This window comes from Mesoplodon mirus (assembly GCF_964341445.2).
Source record: "Mesoplodon mirus genome assembly, chromosome: 7".
In the NCBI taxonomy this organism is placed as follows: Eukaryota; Metazoa; Chordata; class Mammalia; order Artiodactyla; family Ziphiidae; genus Mesoplodon; species Mesoplodon mirus.
In genome coordinates this window covers 3,466,240-3,487,273 of record NC_138983.1, presented here as the reverse complement: position 1 = coordinate 3,487,273, position 21,034 = coordinate 3,466,240, and the positions used below count along the sequence as shown (strand labels likewise).

General features: G+C 56.6%; 1 protein-coding gene across 8 annotated transcripts in view; it reads right to left on the bottom strand.

Annotated features, from left to right (window-relative positions):
* Positions 1–5,494: 5,494 nt before the first annotated feature.
* SHANK2 (SH3 and multiple ankyrin repeat domains 2) overlaps positions 5,495–21,034 on the bottom strand; it is a 549,250-nt gene continuing 533,710 nt past the window's right edge. For all 8 annotated transcript variants that reach the window (XM_082629529.1, XM_082629530.1, XM_082629526.1 and 5 more), the window contains 2 exons: positions 18,474–20,880; positions 5,495–10,702 (listed from right to left, as the gene is read on the bottom strand). In XM_082629529.1, coding sequence (XP_082485655.1) covers positions 10,132–10,702; positions 18,474–20,880 — 2,978 coding nt within the window. In that variant the 3' untranslated portion in view covers positions 5,495–10,131. The remainder of the gene's footprint in view (positions 10,703–18,473; positions 20,881–21,034) is intronic.

Sequence of the window (21,034 nt, the reverse complement as noted above, 5' to 3'; positions counted from 1 at the left end):
CGCACCGTGATTGGAGAAAGGTAAGGGGATGGGTGTTGAAGAGAGGCAAGGGGATATGTTCGCCTAGGTGCTAAAGGTCTGGCGGCAGGACTGCAGTAATTCTTTCTCCATATACACCCACTGTGGTTGTGAGGCCCTGAAACTCAAAACGACAAATCTATTAAGACAATGACCCTCAACAGTGTGCTCCTCCCAATGGAAAAGCGGGGGTCGCACGGCTGTCTGAGCCCCACGACACAGGAGTCTCCCTGGCCTGGCAGTTGAGAGTGGGCGTGGGGGCGGGGGAACATAGACCTCGCCGAGGAAAGGGAGCCAGGGTGGAGCTCTCGGTTTTCTCCGCAGCGGCTCTCCCTGCTTCCCCCAGGGCTGGCTCCTGGAGAGCACTTGTTGCTGCCAGGCCCCGCTGCGCCTAGGAAGGCCAAGAAACCCATGTCTGCAGAGCCGAGGTTCCGGGTGGGCGGGGCCGCCTCGTCCATGGCCCGCCTCCTGGTCTTCGGATTGGTCAGAAGCTGCCCGGCCTACTTCAGGTGGGCTAATCATGGATTCACGCTTCTTTGCCGGTCATGATTGGTCCCCATGGGGCACGAGCCCCGCTCTCCTTTATTGGCCAGTCGTGATTGGTTCACGGGGGCACGTGCCCCGCGGTCCTTTTTTTGCCAGTCGTGATTGGTTCACAAGGGGCACGTGTCCCGCGGGCCCAGCGTTCTCTGCACTCTGCTCAAGCGCCCGCGCGAGGCAGGAGCGACGGGCCTGGAGGCCAGGCTGCGGGCTTGCTGGACCCACTGGCTCCGCTGGGTCCGCCGGGGCCTTGCGGCACTGGTGCAGGCCCTGGGGACGGCGGCTGAGGTGGCACAGGCGTCCCAGGCTGGAGGCAGTTCCGACATAGGCCGTGCCCAGGGCGGGCGGGGTGGAGGAGGCCGACGAGATGGCGCGCGAAGCCCCTGGATGCCCGGCCGGTCCCTGTGACCCCTCTGCACTCCGTTTTCCGGCCCATTTCCACCCGGAGCCTGGCAGCGGCTCCCGGGGCTACCTGGGGCACAGGCCCCTCCAACCCCGGGTGCCTTTGTGGTCCGCGGAGCAGCTCTCCGCCAGCGGACGGCAGAACGGGCGCCTTCTTCCAGAAGCTGGGAATTGAGGTAAGTTAGCCACACCCCCGGTTCTGGGAGAGTCACTGCGCTCCCAGCCCCGGCCCTGGGGGATTCTGTTCCCCCCAGCCATCCCCCAAGTTCCCCCATGGTGCTGGTGCTTTCCACCTGCCTGGTGCGGCCCATCCTGTGTGACAGGCCCGTGGCGGGAGAGGGAGAGGGCAGGAGGCGATTGAGCCCGGGCATCGGCCCAGCGCCGTCTGCTTAGCCGCTGGTGAGGGATTTGGGAAGTGCCTCGCTCCCCACCTGGTGACCCACCGCCTCCCTGGGGAGAAGCTTCCACCCCCTCCACCTGGGAACGGCTCCGATTTCTGCCCCAGCAGGCGCTACTGGGGCAGGACCTGGGAGGCATATAGCTCTAGATAGAGGAGGTGCCTGGTTTCACGGGGTGGCGGGGCTGCAGGCGGTTAGGACGCGGGCTGCAGAAACATGGATGGGCCAGGTGGAGGATTCCCAGTAACTTTCTGGGCCAGGGGTCAAGAAGGGTCAGGGCTTCCCTAGTGGCGCAGTCGTTGAGAGTCCGCCTGCCGATGCAGGGGACACGGGTTTGTGCCCCAGTCTGGGAAGATCCCACATGCTGCGGAGCGGCTAGGCCCGTGAGCCGTGGCCACTGAGTCTGCGCGTCCGCAGCCTGTGCTCCGCAACAGGAGAGGCCACAACAGTGAGAGGCCCGTGTACCGCAAAAAAAAAAAAAAAAAAAAGAAGGGTCAGTACAGGGGCAGGCAGCGCTTGGGAGGAGTCCCTGGGGGCACTAGTGAAGTCTCTGTCTTTACCAGGTCTCTGAGGACCAGATGGAAGCTTCCGGAGCTGGAGTGGCTGCAGGATGGCTGCGGTGGGCCCGAGGCTTGCGCGGCAACTAGGGGCCTCTGGAAGAAGGCCTGTGCAGGCATTGCCTTTGCCAGGGAAACAGCAGGGCGTGAGGTAGGCAGAGCTCCTGTCTTCGTGGGACTTATCTTCCAGAAGTGTGTGTGTGTGTTTGTGAGGGGCAGATAATCAATAAGCGAATTAATAAGCCAATCTGAGGTAGTCATGAGCGCCATGAAAAGAGAAAATGGAGAGATGTGAGCGCGTGATCGGGGCGATTCTACTCGAAATCTGATGGTCCCGGCCACGCAGAGAGGGGGAAGAACATTCCAGGTTCAGGCACAGAGGAGGCCCAAAGGTGGGAATGCAGCTGGAGCAAAAGGTGAGCAAGGACGAAAGGCTTGGAGAGGCGGGCGGGCCCAGGTCACTGGGACGCTGGGGGCGCGCGGCTGGATGGCAGGCCTGGGAGCGGCGTGGCCGTTTCTGTTTCTGTGTTGCCGCTGTGAATCCACAGCGGCCTGTACTTTGTGTTATACCCAGTCTTCTCCTTTTATGGTCTCCTTCCCTGCCACCATAAAGAGCCCCCACACTCTCCACTTCGTTCTCCTGGTCGCTGCCAGAAAAAGCTGGTCACTGGTGCCTGTGGGAGAGGGAGAGCTGGGCTTTCCTGGCGAGCCTGTGGGGTGCTAAAGGTTTCAGGCCATGTGGTTTTCTCCAGGGCCTTGATGTCTTCATCAGGGCCTTTGTGGTCACATTTATAAACTCTTGCTTGAAAAAGGAGCCTTTATTTTTAGGTTGCCCAGATGGCAGGCTCCAAGGCCAAGGCAGGAAGCCGCTGCTCCCTGCCTTTGGCTTTATGTGAAGCTTCAAAGCTGTGTGGGCCTGTTAGACTCATTTTCAAACCCATTGTGCAGCTGGGTGACTCCTTTTCAATTGGCCTTTGTCTCTGCCACTGAGGGGGGTAGTGAAGGGAGAGGAGGGGGCTGCTCCAGTTCTCACTGCAGAAGGAGGCTGCAGGGTGTGGGAGAAAACACACTGGCATTGGCGTCAGGCGCTGTGTCAGCCAGGAAGCTGCAGCTGCAGGCAACAGAGACGGGCTTGGACTGACTTAGGCCACAGAGGAGCGCGCTGGGAGGAATTGGGGTAGCTCAGGGCCAGGGCAGGAGGAGTTTAATGGGAGGATGGGCCGGGGCCGCTCCCTCGGTAGGACTCACAGTCTCCAGCTGCTGTGTCCCATGGGAGGTGGCATCTGCTCTCTCTGAGCCTCTGTTTCCTTGTCGGTAAAGGAGATAATCAGCTTTTTTGTGTGTGTGTGTGGTACGCGGGCCTCTCACTGTTGTGGCCTCTCCCGTTGCGGAGCACAGGCTCCGGACGCGCAGGCTCAGCGGCCATGGCTCACGGGCCCAGCCGCTCCGTGGCGGCATGTGGGATCCTCCCGGACCGGGGCATGAACCCGTGTCCCCTGCATCGGCAGGTGGACTCTCAACCACTGCGCCACCAGGGAAGCCCAGATAATCAGCTTTGAGTGGGAATTCTGATGGGAATAAAATCAGATGCCACATGTCACGTGGCTCAAAGCCGGGGGTCATTTTACAAATATCATGTCTTTGCTCTGTGAAAGCCTGGGATCCTGAGGTCCAGCCTCCCTGATTCTAGCCAAGGGAAGTGAGGTATCGGGTTGCCTCTGAATTAAATCTCCCTTTTTCACAACCCTGAGGGGTTCCAGCTGGGAGGAGCCCCCAGCTTGCCCAGCCTCCTGGGCCCCTGGCTCTTCGCACATGCATTTGGAGGGGGGCAGAGTGTTGTGTCCTTGTCACCGGTGGTGGATCCCGACACAAGCAGCACCCCTCGGGGCTCCTCCCTGCAAGTGGGTGTAGCTGTGGGAGCTCTGCAGCACGTCCTGGTCCTGCAGTCGCTGTGGACCTTGGCAGGACTTTGTCTCCTTATCTGTAAAATGGGGCTGTTTGTTCCTGCCTCACAGCTCTGTTAGACACTCGAGGTGCAGTGCCCTGAATGGTGCCTGGCGCGGAGAGATTTACTGTTGTTTCCAGCCTGTACTCCCTCTCGGGACTGTGCACAGAAATAATGGATTTCTGCCTTGTGCTGTGGTCTCTTCTCTGGAGCTTTAAGGGCCGTGTTCCCTTCCTGCTCTCTGTGTTCTGGGGTTTGAAGAACACATCTAATTCCGTTTAAGTTCCTTGGCAAGGAAGACTCTGAGTGGGCAGTGGCAGGATGGCTTGAGGTGTTGGAGCATCAGAACAGGTGGGCCGGCCGCCAGATGCAGGCAAGTGATCAGATGTCTCTGACCTCAGTCCTGCTCACCTGGCTGTTTCCGGTGCCCCCATCTCACGCAGGGCCCAGGGCTGGCCTGCCCGTCTGTCTTGCCCAGCAGCCGTGGTCGGTGGCTCACCCCTTTGGCTCTTGGGCTGGTACATACCTCCAGCAGAGGCCACAGCAGCGTGTGCCGTAGCGCCCCCTGGGAAGCCGGGCCGTGTCTCCCCATCCACCCCGTTCAGGTTCTCCCGTGGTGGCTACGTTTGTTGACTGGCATGAAAACGCCTGGGTATCTGGTTGCCTTTGGCCCGGTGAACAGCAGCACCGCCGATAGTCTTGGAAGGTGCAGAGGCTCAGGGCCTGGCGGAAGGAGCCGGAGGTGCGCCGTGGACACAGCACGTGGCGTCTGCCCTGCCTCCGGAAGGGTCCGGCCCACTTGCCGAGGGGCCCCAGAAGATGGGCGGCACTGCCGCGCGGGCCTCACTGTTGCTGTGGTTAATCTAGCCCCAGGCAGGGCGGCCGTTCTCCCTGCACCTCACACCCAGCTTGCACGGTGACGAAGGCTGTGCAGGGGCAGGGTAACATCTTAACTTGGAGCGAACGCAGATGACGGCCTTGAGAACTAGACGGATGTACGTCTCACATCGTCTTTCTTTTAAAAAACAAACAGTGTGTTGCCATGCCTATAGCTTCCGAAAAATGGAAGTAATTCTTTTGTGATGAGTGGCCTCAATCACCAAAAACAAACATTTTGTTTATTTTTCACAAAACGTGGAAGATGATGGATCGGTACTGCTGACTTGCATAAGCATTACCAACAAGTACCACTGGGGGGCGACACAACACACGGGGAAGTAGGTCTGAAAGCCCAGGACTCTTGGTAAAAATGTCATTTTCTTTTCCCTGGAAGTTCTCAACCATGTTTTGTATTTCAACTAAATGAGAATACTGAAAGTGATATAGTAGAGAGCACTTTTAATGGAAAATTAATTGATAACACAATCTTATTTCAATTTTCTTTTTATTTTTTAACTTAAATGACTGCGTATATCCCACAGTCTTTTGATGAGGAAGGCTCCAGAATCATGTCTAGGTCTTCTCAACATTTCATTTCTCGAACTGTTTTTTACTTTTCGTTGTGCATTGATATGGGCTTCTCAGTTCAGAAACCAAGGCACTATAACTATTTTATCAGCTACATTAATACAGTGAAGGTATATTTACCCTTTCATTAAATATACAGCATTTGAGTACAATATGGTTTTATGCAGATCAGGTTCAAAACACCCAAGGCACACACTTTACTTTTTTTTCCTTTTTTTTTTGTTTCTGTATTTATTTGAAGGCTCATATTAAAGTTTCAGAATTGCTATAAACAAAGAGTTCCAGAGTAGAAGCAATGGACAGTGACTGTTGTAATTTTAAACATAACACAGTAAAGACTGTGAAATGTAGAAACATGTTACAGGAACAATAAAGAAACAAAACCACTGATACAGCGTGGATTATAAATTGAAGTGATCAGATCTGCTGAAGTCTGAGAAACAAGCCTGGAAACTACCCGCTTCCCCACAAAGCGCGGGCAGACCCGTATGCATGCAGCCGCTGTGGTCACCCAGCCACTGTGGAATTGTCACCTACTTGCGTGTGTACGTGGATATCTACAGATACAGAAGACATTCCAGTTCACTGGTTATTAAAATGCATCAAATAAAGTACAGATAAAAGAAAAAGTCTTCCAATGTCTGTTTTTTTCTTAACAAGACAGATACATTCATCAGGAAGAAGTGGTCTGGAAGAAACCACTGGACAGTGAAGATGGGGGTGGTGGCTAGGGTCTGGGAAGAACCATTGGATGGTGGAGCAGGGGGACTTCAGGGAGGGTAAACTACAAAAGGTACGAGGCTGAGACGTTTTCAGGAACATAGAAACAGAGTGGCTGCCGTTCAAGAGGAGAATGTGCCAGAACAGAAGGAACTGTTCAGGAACTAAAGACAGTGACTTTTCACTGCTGTGAGGCGGAAGAGGTTCAGTATTGAAGTTGAAAATATGCTTCCCTCCAGCAGAAGGGATAGCCCGTGTCTTCCGGGCTCAGTTCTTGGCCAGAAGACGCATTCTCTTGCCTCGTTCACCGAAACGTTGTGGCTCTGTGTCAGCCGGCGGGGCTGCCTGGCTGGTTGTGCAGACCCCACGGCAGGAAGACCGCCGCCGCCACGGGTGCGCGGGAGCCTGTGCCCTCGGGGGGAAGGCTTGCATCAGGCTCGCCCTCCGGGCCCCTCTGCTTCCGTCCCAAACAGGAGCGCCAGCGTTCGCAGACGTCCGCCCGCCGTGACGCTTTCCCAGTTCTGAAAGAATACTCGTTTCCACCCATACACTGAGAAAGCTTTAAGGAAGTGGAACCAGGGCAGATTAGCTCACCGAAAGGAGAATCTTCACTCTTTGAGGAAAGCTACCATCTGGTCAGCTTCACAGAGGTCAAGTGGCTGGATTGTAAGCTTGGCAACTTTTTGTTTGATTCAGAAAGTTTTCACTGTTTGCAATCAGAACCACAACCTTAGTGCAATAGTATATTTATTATTTTTTTTAACAGTAATTTTGGTTGCCATACAAGAGATTTAAGGATTGGGAGAAAGTGCAAATTACAGGAGCTTGTTTTTCCTTTTTGTTTTTAATAAGGTCTAAAAAGAATAAAAGCACAAAAGTAACAGAAACATAGATAATGCGGACACATGTTACACAAACTATAGTGTGAAAAGTACTAATTTCTAAAAAAAACAAAAAAAAATTTGTTAACGGGAAAAAAATCAATATTTGTGGCCCACACGCAAAAAGTCATTGCCAGATCACCCTGGGTAATGCTTGCTTGTTCAGTAACTCAGAAAAAAAAAAAATCACCGTTTTATTAACTAAAGTACCACAAATAATTCACTTTGTGATATGTAAAGTTCAGCAAATCAACAGTCACATTGAGTCATTTTTATATTATATGGATTTACTTAAAATGTGCACAGACACCCTGGAGAAGGTATCTTGGCAGGTATACATAATTTACATCTTGAGCAATTTTGGTTTTGTATACACAATATTACAGAAACTAGGCATGTAAATGCAATTTATTTAAATTACAGTATATAACAAAAGTGGATCTTTTTAAAACCTGGAATAGTATGAACATGATCTTTATATGAGCAGTTTAACATCTGTTTCACCATTAAAGAGGGGCATAGGGTAGGGCCTGGTCCTGACATGTCCCAAGGGGGAGAACAGTGGGCGGTGGTTTAAATGAGGAACTATTGCTTTCTGTTGCAAACCTGGCGAATAGAGCTAGAGACTGATTCATCTTGGCAATGTGTTTATTTTGTCGGTCAGGGCAGGTTCTGATGGGTCCTGTTACTTTTCTACAGTAAGACAGTGTGAAACAACCAATGTCATCAGCTCTTTTGTCTCTCAGTCTGCTTGCTTCCGGTCAGTTGCACGTGACTTGAAGTCTCTTTTAAGAAAGGGAGTAGCAGCCAGCTCTCACCTTCTGGTTACCAAAGTTCAGTAACCCCAACGCCCCCGACTTGCCGTTGGTTACTGTCTACCCGCGGCCTCCTTTACTCTCGTCCTATCTGTCTAGCATTTTGCCTGGCACCGAGCAGAGAGGTAATACCAACAGTAGGCAAAGGAGAAAAGAGCCACGGTGAGGTGGTGTACTTACTGGATTTTGCAGTATCACCAAATGGAAGACAGATAATGGCCAAACCACCATTTTACATTTTCTGATCTATCGGGCAGCCTCAGCAGGCCACCTGTAGTATCTTGGCTTGAAATTTCTCTAGGGTAAGATCTGTTCATCTCATGATGGAAAAATTGAAAGTATACAGAAGTAAAGCGCCTTAATATTCAATTGATTTCAAGTTGGAATGGATCATTCAGATACAAAGATGGACCTGCAGAAGGTTTTGGAACAGAAGGTCCAAAACTCAGTTTCCAATTCAGGGGCGTGTGGCTGGAAAGATGGTGTGTGTGGTGAGTGTGTTTGTTTTTGGAGAAACTGCTGCATTGTGAATTACAACCACTTCTGAAGAAATAATTGTCCTTCGATGACGAAGTTCTAGCAAAGATAGAAAATATAACACAGCTCTGCTGGTTCAGATGCATCCAAATAAGGTTGATTTAAAAAGGTCATACTTTTATAATTATTCCACAGAAATAGTATTATTAAATCACAAAAGTTTTTTTTCTTTAACTTTCTAGCACTGAAGTGGCACAAAGGCTGCCTAGTAGACCAGCCACTTTTTTTTCTTAAAATATTGTGCTTATAAACTATCTGTACAACTATTTAAACTTGCAGTAAAGAAAGAGATTTTAAATCGCTAAATTTTACGTATTCATTCTAGAGCTGTTCCAGACCTAATCAGACACTGGATTGTGAGCATAAAGAAAAAAAGGAAAAAAAATCATGTTTTTATAATTAGAGATGGGCTAGGCTAGTTCTGAAATCATAATAAAAGCCAAACACCTGACATTCGAGTTTCTTCCACACGTGGGAGAGCATGCTGACTCCTGACTGGGTGTCCTGTGGCTCGTGTGCCGGTGGCGACCTCCCTTGGAAATTAGAGGTACTGTGACAGGGGAGGGGCTCCAGGGGAAGGAATGCGGCGGGGCCCAAGCAAGCCTCGCCAGAGGCCAGACTGGCCGCCCACGAGACCCCCCTGCTCTGCCCTCCCTTCGTCTGCACTGCACCCTCACCCTGGCTTCTGTCTATGCGCCATACCCGCTGCGTTTTCAAAAAACCTGCTGTACTATTAAGACAAGCTGGTGGGATTCCTGGACGCTCAGAGGAAAAGGGGAGAAGCCCCTAAATCCCCTCTTCCTTGGCCTCGGGGGGACAAAGGGGCTGTCTCAGCCGCGATTCTTCCCCTTGGCCGGGCTCAGAACTGGGGGTGGCCGCGGCGCACGCCCACCGTGAGCCCTGTGGCATCCTGCGTGTCGAACTGGTTGCTCGCCTGCTCTGATCTTTGCAGAATTCAACACGCTTTCGATTTTAAAAAATGCCGAAAGGCAGAGAAGCCCCTTCCCCGGCTCCTGGGGAGCGGCTCCCCTCCTGCGGACACTCGGGGCACAGCAGCTGCACGCCGGCTGCTTCCCACGGCTAGGTCTCCCTCCTCCTTGGAATCGTGACTTTGTGCTTTGACTAACTCCATGTGACATCTGTTTGGCCACTTTGGAATTATGCTAACAGATTTTCAGAAAGAAAGAAAGAAAGCTAAGCAAAGCTGGGCACGATCCCATTCGGACAACCCACCACTGCCAGGAACCTCATGGCCAGAGAACCACGGGTGCACGTCGGAGGAGACAGGGTAAAGGATCCACGGGAAGAAAGTTTCTCTACCTTCCAAAGGGGCACCGGCTACACACATCCGCGGGCGTCTCTCTGCGAGCCAAGTCCGGGAAAGAAAGGAGCACGTGGGCTTGAGTGCCCTCGAGGGGCCGCAGGCTGAGGAAGGCCTTGCGCCCGGGCCGGCGGAGCTGCCGGACGGCAGAGGAGGCCGCGGGAGGTATGTGTCTAGAGTGCAGTGGTGTCTGCCTGCAGGAGCAAGGGGCGCGCGCGGCGGCGGGCATCTCCCGGGCCCATGAGGTCAGGTCGCCTGCGTGCAGGAGGCAAGCCGCGCATCTTTCCACCTTACAAGCTCTCCCTCCCCTGGTCCCCTCTTTGACAGAAACAGCCCAAGGAGCCCACACAGAGAGCCGGGGCGGGGGTGGTTGAAGGCCTCTGCTCAGCCACGCCAGGGACACACAGCATTTCTCTGGGTAGCAGGAGACCAGCCCGCGGAACGGGGCTGGCGCTCACCATCCAAACACTTCAGTGCAAGCCCATCTCTATTTATAACAAGGAGTCTGTAAAGGTAAAGCGCAGCCACCCTTATCTGTCCAGCAGCTGTTTCAAAGCCCTTTCTATGTTCATTCTGTGCCCGACTCGAGTCACGCCCAGATCTATGAGGTCTTCTTTCTGGAGGTTTGGCAGGTGGCTGCCGTCGATTTCGTTGTCCATGAAGGCCTCTTTATGCTCACCCAAGTTGAGGCTTTCCAGCCAGTCCGCCACGTCTGGTTTAGTCCACAGGTGGACAGGTTTAGTTGTAAAAGGCTTATTGGAGATTGGCTGTTGCAGTATGGAGGGGGATGGCGACCTGCTGCGTCCCGCTGGGTTCAAGCCAAACAGGTCCCCGGGAGGGGGCTGGCTTGGGAGGCCGAAGACATCCGAGAGGGTGGGAGGGGGAGCGGCGGCAGCAACGGACGGGGGCGCAGGCAGGATCTCTTTGTTCAGCTCTGTGGGTGAGACCACGGGGCTGGGGGCACGTCTTGGTCCTGAGGTCCTGCTCTCATAGTCTGGGGGCCGGCTCTGCAGGGTGATGGGCTGGGAGGTCCCAGGGCGAACCGTGAAGGTGACCGTCGTGCTCCGCGTACCTGAGACGGTGCTCATGACCTCTGGGCCTCTGAAACGGCAGCAACAGAGAAAACCATCACAGGTCCGCTCACAACGCCCCGAGGAGGGGGCGGGACACACCCAAACCACAGCAGAGCATCTGACGGCAGGTGCGCTGGCAGTGAGCAAACGCTTTGCCGTGCCGGGGGCGGGGCGGGGGCACACGAGAGGGAGGCACCAGAGCACACGGGGCGGCCACTCACCGGAGCCTGGCAGGTTGGGGGGGGGCAGGGAGACCTGGAGACAGGCCCGGACCAAGTCCTGCTCCCTGGCCGGGGCGTGTCTGTGCCACGCCAGTACCGCCTGAGGAAGTGGCATCTTTTGCCTCCATTTCAGCAAGCAGAGGGGGGCACCCTTGAGAAGAGACCCTCCTTCTTAACTGCCTGCCAGGCCTGAGACTTTTTGGCTTAAAAGGACAAGTGCAGGGAGGGGCACCTCACGGGCTGGCCCTGTTTCAGTAAGGGGGAAGCCCCACGGCTCCCTGGGGGTGCTCGTGGACGCCGCTGTGTCAGCGTGAAAGGGTCAGGGTCAGGGAGAGGGGCTTTATCAGCGGGCGGGAGGGAGCCGGCACCGGGGCCCAATCTGTCTGCGCTCTGGACTGTCCTTCTGCTGCTCTTTGTTTTCTCTGCCGCGGGTGTGTATTTGGGTGAAACTGCCAGTTGGTAACCGGGGTGCCTCTCAGCCTCGTGACACTTCCCCACTTGATGCTACGTCGAGTATGGCATCTCCGCGTGAGGAAGCAGCAGCAGGTCTGAGGGGGGACCTGTGCCGACTCAGGCTTCGATCTTGTCCTGAGGAGGAGCATTTCCAGGGGCAGGGGGTGCACGTGGCTGGGACCCGCATCCCTCACAGGGCATTCAGATACAGTTTCCTGGAGGGCCAGGGGCTCCAGGGCCGGATCTGTTACACATAGGGGACCCCTGTTGAGAACTTCCAGGGGCCTTGGTTACTGGTTGTACTGGTGCACTGGGCACCAGCAGGTAAAGGCAGCCCCAGGAGAGACCCTGAGGATGCCTCCTCCACTACTGCCAGGCTTGCTACTCAAAATCAAGAAACAGGAGCCCTCCTGGTTCAGGGCGTCACCCGCAGGGAGCGGGGAGCCGCCCCTCTGGCCCCCAGACCTCGGTCCTGGAGAGAGAGGTGGGCCGTGCGCACAGCGGGCATTTAAGAAACCTGCAAACTCTGGGGCTCAAGTAGGGCTGAAAGATGCTCCCCAGTTCCCACTCCGGAGGGCCCATCTCCCCTCCATGTCTGCCCCATGGCTGTGGGCACACCTGTCTGGGGAAGGCTCATTTGAACCACTTGGATACAACAGCTGAGCTGAGATGGTAAAGCAGCTCCACCCAGAGGGGATTTGAGTTGTTTGTTAATTAGGACCTTCAGGGGAGAGAGGGGTTTTTTGTGAAGCGGGTCAGTGTCTCACAGGAGCACGTGGCACTTCCTCTAAGGTGACTTTGCATGGCGCCGGGCCTGTGACCCTGACTGGGTCGACTGGGTCAGTACAGTTGGGAAGTGACCTTGTTCATCGGGCTTTGTGAAGCAGAGGCAAGTGAATCCCCCAAAGTGACAGCAACTGCTTTAAACCCAGGCAGCCTTTAACCGTGGGCCTCTCTGAGCCAGCGGGTAGGTGTCAGCACCCCCGTCCTGTGGGAACACCCCGGCGATTCCCAGGTAGTTGGGATGTTTTTTAAAAGGAAGGCTCTGCAGGCAGCTGTGTGTGTCGTCAGAAGCACACAGATGGGTGGGCAGTGAGAGCGAGGGACAGGAGAACACACCAGAGAGAAGAGGTTTCTGCACGCGGCACTTACTTCTGTTCAGCACGACCCTCTTCTGTTACCACCCATCATGGGAGCAAATGGAAATGACAAAATGGAATGGGTTGAGACAACACTGCAAAATTAATTACAGTTAAAACAAGAAGCTTTTTTCCGATGGATGAAACTAAAGCAATGGCACAGATGCCGGCTGAGAGTCTACCCGCGCTGCTCCTTTTCTGGCCGCGTAGTAGAGTGGGCAGTGCGCAGAGCTGCCTGGGAGAGAAGGTCAGAAGGGGCATCGCTTTCAGAGTTAGGAAACTCACACCTGTGCCTCCCTTGGCTGGGGATGATGTGAATCTAGAGAGAAACATCCAGGAAGACGTTCAGAAGGAGAATGACGTTAGCCTCTGCTTGAAGTCCCCTGAGAGCCCGTTCACTGCTGATACCCAGACTTGGGTTCCCGGGCTGCCTTTGTCTTCTGCAGCTTAGGAAGGACAAATCAGCGTTCCTGGTTGGGGGAGGCCGTGCTTTGCGTCAAGTCTACACCGAGAGAGGAGAGCCCGGCAGCTAATAAAGGGGGTTGTCAGATCTGGCCCCATGCTTGGGGCCACCCACGGCCCTGCGGGATGTCGCCGTGGAAAAGAACCAGCGTGTTTGAGGAGCCCAGTGGAGGCCTGCCTGGGGCCGGTCCACCCTGCCCTCCTTCTCAGTGGTTTGATGGACTCTCGGTTAATCAGGCGGGTATCGTTCACTGGATCTCCTGGTTGCAGAGATCATTACGTTGCTAAGCAACCACTGGGTTCCCGGGTGGAACACACAAGAATCTGTTGCCCCGATTTAGAACACAGACACATACACACGCACACACACGCCCTCTCTTGGACTATTACTCTCTATCCTGCCTCTTCAATCCAATCCGTATGGGAACATGAGGATTAAAACAAAAATGGAGAGTTAACTGACACCCCAAGATGCGCTGTTATTTTATCGGTCAGCCCGAGTTGACTGGGGTCGGGGAAGTGAGGACTCAAGTAGCCTTTCTGTTGTGTTTACAAATGCAGTTCGGCTGTCGAGCAGTGACTGGCTGTGGGCCAGAGGCTGCTCAGGGAGCCTGCGCTGGAGTTCTGGAACCTTCCCGCACAAGCCTCTCTCCAGCACGCCTGCCGGACCTCTGCCTTCTAGAGACCGTAGGGTTTTCGTGAGGAACCCCTGTCTTGCATGTAAAATGGCACTTATTTCCAGACTGCTCTCTTCTTAGTTTCTATCTTTATAGCACCTCCAAAGGTCGGTCGTTCAAAAGACGGGGAAAGGGCTTCCCTGGTGGCGCAGTGGTTGAGAGTCCGCCTGCCGATGCAGGGGACATGGGTTCGTGCCCCGGTCCGGGAAGATCCCACATGCCGCGGAGGGGCTGGGCCCGTGAGCCATGGCCGCTGAGCCTGCGCGTCCGGAGCCCGTGCTCCGCAACGGGAGAGGCCACGACAGTGAGAGGCCCGCGTACCGCAAAAAAAAAAAAAAAAAAAAAAATGATGCCTGGGTTTCCTAGGCCAAGCCCCTTTGTTTTAGGTCAGAGTGCATGTGTCAGACGCCATCATCTACCCGCTGTCTCCGGAGCAGAGGCCCCCAGGACCCCACATGGGCCTGCTCGTGGGCTTCCCTGTGTCACTGTGACCCACCTGACTGCATAGCTGCTGGGTCACCTTCGTGAAACGAAAGTTCACGCCAAGCCTTTGCTTAAGCCCTCGATGGCTGCCACAACTCAGACGCAGCCCAGCGCTTCCCCTCGGCACGCCGGGTCCCCTCTGGGCCCCCCCCCGCCGCCAGCCCTGCCAGTTTCTTCAGCGTGGAGGGCACTTGCCCGTGCCTGGGCTTTGTGTTTGCTGGTCCTGGTGCCCGGGATGCTCTTCTGCGTTTCTGCCCAGCTGGCTCCTTTTACTACTTCAGGTGGTTCCAATGCCACTTCCTTAAGGAGGGTCACCTCTGTCCTGCCCATGGTCGCTGACTCGTTGGGACATCTTCGTCCCTTGGCAGTACCTGCACACTTCGGGTTCGTCTTGTTTATTGTTTCTGATCCATTCCCCCTTGAGAATGTAGCCCTTCAGAGGAGAGACCTTGAATGTTTCCTTGTTCAGCGAGGAATCCTGGGGCCCAGCCCGGTGCCTGGCACACTGAGGTGTAATCAGTGACCCCTGGTCCAGTGAACAATTCATGACTAAGTCTGCGCCCAGCTCCCCAGGGCCCGGGCCTCCTTGACCCCTTTTGTTACTGTCCTCCCTGAGGTCTGACCTTGGGCTCCTACCAAGAACCCCTCAGGAGGCCATGGGGCTGGGCTGTGGCTCCTCTGGCTTCCTGGCTCTGTGACTTTACAGAAAACATCAGGTGCTCTGAAACGAGGGGAACACCGCTCGTGCATCTAGATTTCCACAGGGCTCCGCACGGCAGGCCGCCCGCTGCAGGGCAAGGCCGTGCTCGTGGGTGTCGGCAGTGCTCTCGCGCCTCTCCGGCCGTTCACGGTCATCCTCTCGAGCTCTGAGCTTTGCAGGGAAGGTCCGGGCCTGCAGGACGCCAGGCGCCTGTGCCGGGCCTCCAGCCCGTGGGGTAGCTTGGGGCGGTGCTGAGAAGGAGAAGCAGCCGATCACCCCAGAGGCCTAGTTCTTAGGAGGTGTTTCCAGATCAGGCCTGGGGGGATGCCACGAACGCTAGGTAGTAAAGAAAATGACCTGATCGTCTTCTTTTCGCCAACATGTCTGTAATCGAGATGTCGGCAGAGCCCGTGTCGTCCCTGATTTCGGGGGACACGTGATAGCAGCAGACACCCATGCACGGCTCAGGTTAAGTCACATGTACCCCAGTAAGCGAGGGCGTAGTCGCTCAGTGTCCTCTTTTCCCCGACCCTGCCCAGGGTCACCACACCTCAGAGTTAAGAAAGAACCCCGAGGGCAAAAGTAACTTACAAAGGGGCAGGTTCACCTGAGGTTTCTGCCCTCTTAGCGGACAAACGATTGTGGAGCAGCTCAAAAAACTGCCCCTTTCTTGGGCGATCAGACTTCTTTCTGTGGAAATTGGGGCGTTTGCACTGCTGCTTGTCTGTCATTTCAGAGCACGGCCGGTTTTCAGTTTTCCCTAGAAAAACTCATTTCTTTTCCCTCACTAGGAATTTCCTTCATCCAGTTTCGTGCCTCATTTTGCCCAGGGCCATTCACAGCTCTTAATTTGTAGATGCGTTTAAAAGTAGCAGTGAGACACCCAAGCAGGTGGAGCCCTGGCTGGGAGTATCCTGCGTTTTGTCTGCTGCCTGAATGGCTGAATCCCAGGCCTCTCAATGAAGGCACGACCCAGAGAAGCGGAGGCCTGTCCCAGGGAGGGCGTGTGTGTGAGAAGGAAAATAGTTGGGTGCTGCCTGCTCATGAGAAATACCTGGTGCCCGGTGCTCGGTCGCCTGCTCGGGGGGCTCTGCTGAGGAGCTGCCCCCTTCTTACCCTGGTCAGTCCACCTCCTGGCTGCAGCTCACGCCCACTGGGCTTTGCCCGATGAGGCCGTGAGATCGGAAAAGCCAGAGTAGCCAGGCGAGTGTCCAATTTTGTGCCTGGAGTCAGTGACTGACCTTTCTCCTTGTCCTTGGGCCTCAGGCCGACCTATTCCTGGTCCAACTCAGTGTAGCCCTTAGCAGTGAGTAGGGAAGGGGAGGGGACACCGCCTTGGGGAGGTCACCAGTGCCGGAGGCCGCCCGGTGACCACCCTTGCAGATTAGCAGTCATCAGGTAAGCAGAGAAGACTTCTGGGTGCTCAGCTGGACTCAAGGGGGGTTCCAAAGGCCTGAGAATAGCCCTGCCCCGGTGAGCTCGGCCCTGCGGATGTGCGGTTAGGTAGTGGCGCCTTTCTTCCAGGCTGATCCCTGGCTCCAGCAAGAGGGGAGGAGTCGAACCCTGAGGCAGCTCCGTAGGTCGCAGTGCTTCTGTGCCTTCCAGCCGAGTGCCCGTGGCCAAGGGCTTCCCCTCTCTGACCCCGTGGGAGCAGGTTCAGGCTCTGCCTCGGGTGCCTGTGCTGCATGATGCCCGGCATTTGGTGGGTGCAGAATAGACGGCAGCTCATGCTTGTACCGTGATGGGCTGGGGTATAAATGATAGAACAGACTGGTGGTGGCTGTTCCCTGGCAGCTGAGCCTGGGTCGACAGAATCGGTCTTGCAGCTGCTCTCAAGAAGTCCGACAGGATTCTGTCCGCTGACCCCTGCTCTCAGGCCCCTCCCACTCAGGGAAACCCTAGAGACCCCTGCAACTCGGAGACCCCTCTCCTGTGAGCCCACCCAGCCAGGAGAGGAGCTGGGGAGGCCTACAATCTTGATGCCGTTCAGAGAGGCCCCTGGACTCCTGGGTGGGAGTGCTCCGGGGAGCATGGTGCCGTGTGGGCTGCCCCACTGGCCAGAGCGGCCCTAGAATTTGTGCCCTTCTTCTGCATCTTCCGTACTTCAGACATCGCTAGCGGTGGGAAGTGCCAGTCAGAAGACCTTGGCCTGGTCCTGGCTCTGTCTTCTGCTGGCTGTGCACATGGACAAGCCGCTTGGCCTCTCTGAATCTCCATCTCCCCTTCTGAAAAATGGGTATAATTATACATGCTCTCCAGCAGCTGTTAGAAAGACTACTCACCCACGTCCAAGTGTTTTGTAAAATATGAAACACAGTGATAAAGCATCTTAATTGTTGTACTTCCACATAACCTAGCAGCTAAAGACCGGTACTATTACGTGACGGAGCCAGTTTTAAACATTTCCTTGAGACTTTCAAGCACGTAACACCTGTAGGTATGTGTGTACGTACGTCCACCAGAAACGGGGAATTTGTAAGGAATCTCTGTTCTGCCGGAGTGCTCTTTGAACGCCACTAATGATGGGTGCCCCATTAAAAGACGGGGGTGTCGGCGTGCTTCTCTCTACCGAGACCTGCCCCATCAGCATTCCTCGGAGGAGCGGTGGGAGCTGTGCGCGTAACTTACGCCCACACCGGAAGGTAACCGGGAAAATGGTGGCTCTCAGCCTGCTCTCAGGACCCGACCGTAGTGCGATAGTGCTGATTAATGGACTGAGATGTTTGAATCCAACGCCTGCCCAGCAGGAGTATGAAGAACGACTTCATTAGCTGAGATGATGAAACCTGAGAGTAAACATCAGTGGGGGAACGTGAAGAGCCCTGCTGCCTGGGGACCCGAGCAGTGGCGTGTGTCTTGGGCGAAAGAAACCGAGAACTGTGAGCGATGGCCAGAGGCACTGGGCTCTGGTGAGGATCATCCACCAGCTACAGGCAGGGGGTCGGGGGCCAGTTGCAGCGTGGTGTGCCTGGACAGAGCCCTGCGGTTGGGTTTAGGACTGGCCCCCACATGCGACCCCAGTTCCTAGGCAGTGCCTTCCGCTCTGCCTGACCTCGTGAGCACCCACGCGGGGAGGACCGGGTGCTTTTCTTCCACGAGGTCTGCCCTGGGTCAGGATGGGCTCTGGGGCTGCATTTCACTCTGAGCTCACTAATGGATCCGCAACCCGGCCCCTCCCCGGCCTCAGACCAGTTAGTGACGGGAGGAGGGGAAAAGAGCCCCTCACGCACATGTGACCACACACGTGATTGCACGCACACTGCTCACTCGACCCCCGGCCGCTGCACCCCTCCCCTGCAGCCCCTGGGTGAGGCTCCAGAATGGCCTTTGAGGGGTCCTGGCCAAGACCTGGAGGACGCGGGAGGAGAGAGCAGGGCTCCTCCCTGGAAGCCAAGGCGGGGATGGCCTGTGTGGCAGCGTCTCGTTACGCGTCTCTACGCGGGGGCCACGTCCTGCCGGGCCAGACGCGCTCAGCTCTGCTGCACCGGCGTCCAGGGGGCGAGAAAGGAGCACGTGAGCGCACGACAGAGGCGGCCGACACAGAAGGCTCTAGGAATTTCCGTGTCCGCTTCCGTTGCTCCCAAGGGCATTTCCTGGTCAGCACTGGCTGGGACAGGACAGCCCGGCTCGGGATGGGCTGCGCCCACGCCAGCCGCGCACTTACCTTGGAGCAAGGCTGGCAGGCTTGGATCCCGCTGGCGAGTCCAGTCCTTCCCCCGGCTTTGCCGTTTTCTCTCGGTTCATTTGCTGCAGGATTGAGTTCAACTCACTAATCACGTTCGCCTTTGGGCCGGAGAGGATCGGGCTTTTGACCTCCGAGATGTCACCCCACAGCCTGGAGGTCCTCGGCTGGATAACCTTTGTGGTCCCGGGCTGGGCCCCGCCGGGGGGCGGCGGGCGTGCCGGCGGGGGGATCACAAAGCTGTCCACGTCCTCCTCCAGCAGCGCGTCGTGATAAAGTGCGTTGCCTTTGTGAATTATGGGCTTCATTTTTGGCTTAGGAGGTACCGGGGGTTTGTCAACCGTAAATGCTTGCCCATCTGCATAGACTGTGCACGTGTCCACGTTCTCCCCGCCCTCGGAGGACAGGGTGGAGATGCTGGAAACCGTGGAGATGGTGCTGGTCGTCTCGAGGTGGTGGTCGCTGCTGCTCCGGCTGTCCACCTCCTCGATCCCAGAGTCCGTGACGGCGTCGAAGCTTTCAGGGGGTGGCAGGAAGGAGGCGGGCAGACAGTTCGAAAGGCCAGCTGGCTTCTTGCCGTCCGCGGAGTTGGTGGGCTGGCTGGAGTTCAACGCAGGGGACGGGGGGGCGTCGTTTGTCTTCGGCTTCACCAGGTCTGAGAGTGCGGGGATAGAAGCAGCGCGGTCATCGGGGATATCAAAACTGTTGGCGAATTCCAGGGGAGGAGGCAGTGGCTCTGTAAAAATAAAATCCTCATCCAGATCCACGGACGCCAGAGGTGGGGGAGGGATGCGGAACGGCAAGATCACCGCCTCCTCCACGGAGCCCGCCGCCACGACGGTCCTGCCGGGCGCGGCGGCCGCGGGCTCGGGGCCAGCGGGGATCGGTAAAGCACCTTCAGTTTCGGGAACACCTTCTGGCACCTCGGATGGCGAGCGGTCCGGCTTCGGTTCCGCGTCGGCATTCTCATCCTCTTCCTGCAGGAAGTCGTCCGGCCTGGCCGCGTCCACGGTGTGGACCATCAGCAGCCCGGCCGACTTCTGCTGGGACGCGTCCACGATGTTGATGAGCATGCCCTTCTTGTCGTCCTTCCGCTCCTTGCCCAGGTCGGTCTCGTACTTGTTTTCCGTCTCCTGCCGCCTCAGGGGCCCCCGCGTGTTCTGCCTGGTGACCGGAGGGAAGCCTGCTTCCCCGTTGGGCCGCATTTTGGTATCGATGTAGAGAGGTTTGTTGAGGTCAGCCTTGGGGGCCTCCCCCTTGGGGCCCTGCTGGGACTCCTTCAAGGCTCGGTCCCTCGCGGAGAGCGCCAGGGCCAGCGGGGAGCTTGGGTCCAGCAGCCTCCCTGTGAGCGGGTGGACGTAATTCTCGGGGCCGGCCGCATTGCTGCTCTTGAGGGGAGCTGCAGGGCTGCTCTCGGGCCCCTTGGCTTTGGACGTGGAGTTCAGTGGCCTGCCGGCCTCACCCTGAGCTCCGGCCTCGCCACCACCCACAAAGTGGTTCTCGGGCTCCCTGGTGGCTGCCCCCGGCGTGGGTGACGACAGCTGCTCGGTGCCGTCCGCCTCGCCGAACCCGCCCTCCTCGGGGAACTTGGAGGGCCGTGCCTGGGGGGCGGGCGGCCCCAGGCCCACGTCCTCGTCCCCCAGGTCCGTGGACAGGAAGGCCGGCGAGTTCCTCCTGGCCTCCAGCCGCTTCTCCCGGTCGCGGACGGCCCCGGCGATGGCGGCGGCGAAGGGGCTGCTGGCGGTCAGGCTGTCGTCGGGCCGCAGCTGGCCCGGCTGCTCGGAGGCCTGGGGGTCGATCTCCATGCTGCTGCCCTGGCTGCTCTTCCCGCTGCTGCTGGTGGAGGGCTCCTTGACGATGATGGTCGGGATGGGGATGGAGCACGTCTTCTCGGGGCTGTCCTCCACGTTGGACTGCTTCACCAGCATGCCCTTCCGCCTGGCGGGCTTGGCGGGGACGTAGACGGCTTTGCTGGCGATCTTCCCGACCTCGGAGTACGGGTTTTCGGGCATCTGGCCCCTCTTGCCGCGGAAGGTCGCCTGGGCGGCGGCGTTGCGGCTATAGAGGTCCTCGGAGTCCAGGGAGTAGCGGTCCAGCTCCCTCCTGTGGTACAGCCCCTTCTCCCTCATCATGGTGGCCACCGTGTCGGAGCGAGCTGCCGGGGACACTTTGGCGGCGGAGTTCTGATTGAACGCGGGCTTGATCGTCCCGTAGACTCTGGGAGTTGGGGACTTGGGGCAGTTGTAGGCGGTGGGGGAGGGTGGTGGAGGAGAGGGGGGCACCGACTGTGGCGGCGGGGGGATGTCCTCGGAGGTGTCCGGCATGGACAGGCTTCTGGTGAACTTGAGCATCGGAGGGGCCAGAAATTGTCGCTCTTCCCCCGTGATTCCTACAAGTAGAAGACAGGTTTAGAGTTCAATCACGGCAATGACAGACACCCCGCTAAGCTGCTAGGAAGGTGCGACACGCTGCTAGGAAGGTGCGACACGAATCACGATGCGCACTTGTTCACAGAATGCAGCACAAGCCACAATGCCAAGAGG